This window comes from Eurytemora carolleeae, unplaced genomic scaffold (assembly GCF_000591075.1).
Source record: "Eurytemora carolleeae unplaced genomic scaffold, Eaff_2.0 scaffold41, whole genome shotgun sequence".
Taxonomy (NCBI): domain Eukaryota; kingdom Metazoa; phylum Arthropoda; class Copepoda; order Calanoida; family Temoridae; genus Eurytemora; species Eurytemora carolleeae.
In genome coordinates this window covers 432057-434295 of record NW_019396234.1, presented here as the reverse complement: position 1 = coordinate 434295, position 2239 = coordinate 432057, and the positions used below count along the sequence as shown (strand labels likewise).

The following is a 2239-nucleotide window of genomic DNA, read 5'->3' as shown; positions in this document are numbered from 1 at the left end:
ATGTACCGATATTTAGGATGTTTATGTACCGATATTTAGGCTGTTTATGTACCGATATATAGGATGTTTATGTACCGATATTTAGGATGTTTATGTACCGATATTTAGGATGTTTATGTACCGATATTTAGGCTGTTTATGTACCGATATTTAGGATGTTTATGTACCGATATTTAGAATGTTTATGTACCGATATTTAGGATGTCTATGTACCGATATTTAGGATGTTTATGTACCGATATTCAGGATGTTTATGTACCGATGCGAGAGGAACATGAAGCTCATCTTTCCTTCATGAAAATCTTCAACGCAGGAGAGAAACTGATCATCAACCGTCACGAGGGCAATCTGCAGAGCAGGATAGTTTATTGGTGAGTTTACTCTGCAGAGCAGGATAGTTTATTGGTGAGTTTACTCTGCAGAGCAGGATAGTTTATTGGTGAGTTTACTCTGCAGAGTAGGATAGATTATTGACGAGTTTACTCTGCAGAGTAGGACAGATTATTGATGAGTTTACTCTGCAGAGCAGGATAGTTTACTGGTGAGTTTACTCTGCAGAGCAGGATAGTTTATTGTTTACTCTGCAGAGCAGGATAGATTATTGGTGAGTTTACTCTGCAGAGTAGGATAGTTTATTGGTGAGTTTACTCTGCAGAGTAGGATAGTTTATTTATTGGCAAGTTTATTCTGCAGAGTAGGATAATTTATTAGTTAGTTTACTCTGCAGAGCAGGATAGTTTATTGGTGAGTTTACTCTGCAGAGCAGATAGTTTACTGGCGGGTTCACTCTGCAGATCAGGATAGTTTATTGGTGAGTTTACTCTACAGAGAAGATAGTTTACTGGCGGGTTCACTCTGCAGAGCAGGATAGTTTATTGGTGAGTTTACTCTGCAGAGTAGGATAATTTATTGGTGAGTTTACTCTGCAGAGCAGGATAGTTTATTGGTGAGTTTACTCTGCAGAGTAGGATAATTTATTGGTGAGTTTACTCTGCAGAGCAGATAGTTTACTGGTGGGTTCACTCTACAGAGCAGGATAGTTTATTGGTGAGTTTACTCTACAGAGCAGATAGTTTACTGGCGGGTTCACTCTGCAGAGCAGGATAGTTTATTGGTGAGTTTATTCTGCAGAGTAGGATAGATTATTGATGAGTTTATTCTGCAGAGAAGGATAGCTTAATAATTGGTGAGTTTACTCTGCAAAATAGAATAGATTATTTATTTACTCTGCAGAGCAGGATAGTTTATTTGTGAGTAGTATATATAATTGATCTGGGTTAGATCTTTATCCATATTTATACTAAATCTACACTTGATCTAGTAGGTTCATAAATGTCAATATCGAAATAATATATATATTCAATCTAGGTTGATTATCATCCAAATAATATGTATATTCAATATTGATTGATAAATATTATTATCCAGATATAATATATATAAAATCGAGGTTAATGAATATCATTATCCAAATAATATATATATTCAACCTAGGTTAATGAATATCATTATACAAACAATATATATTCAATCTAGGTTTATGAATATCATTATCCAAATAATACGTATATTCAATCTAGGTTAATGAATATCATTGTCCAAACAATATATATTCAATCTAGGTTTATGAATATCATTATCCAAATAATATACGTATATTCAATCTAGGTTAATGAATATCATTATCCAAACAATATATATTCAATCAAGGTTTATGAATATCATTATCCAAATAATATATATTCAACCTAGGTTAATGAATGTTATTATCCAAATAATATGTATATTCAATCTTATTGATAAATATCATTATCCAAACAATATATATTCAATCTAGGTTTATTAATAACATTATGAAACTAATTTGTTTATTTAATGTTATGGATGAATATCATTATCCAAACCATATATATATTCAATTTAGGTTGATTAATAACATTAACCAAATAATGTGTACGTACATAAAACCAGTAGTACGTAGAATCCGGATCCAACAAATCGGAACTGTTAAAAAAGAAGAGATTATCAAAAATGTCTAAAAAAAGTTTCATAACCTGGATCATGATCCGGATCCATTTTTTATCAACGGATCCGCATCAATATTAAATGGGTACAAAACACTGCCTACAACATAATTAAGGTTGATGAATATCATTATCCAGATAATATGTCAATATATAATCAAGGTTGATGAATATCATTATCCAGATAATATTTTTATGTATAATCAAGGTTGATG

General features: G+C 31.8%; 1 protein-coding gene across 1 annotated transcript in view; it reads left to right on the top strand.

The window, feature by feature from the left end:
* LOC111698869 (6-phosphofructo-2-kinase/fructose-2,6-bisphosphatase 1) overlaps positions 1–2239 on the top strand; it is a 15044-nt gene that overhangs the window by 3314 nt on the left and 9491 nt on the right. Inside the window, exons 4-5 of the mRNA XM_023469338.1 lie at positions 247–371; positions 1495–1530. Of these exons, the coding sequence (XP_023325106.1) occupies positions 247–371; positions 1495–1530 (161 nt within the window). The remainder of the gene's footprint in view (positions 1–246; positions 372–1494; positions 1531–2239) is intronic.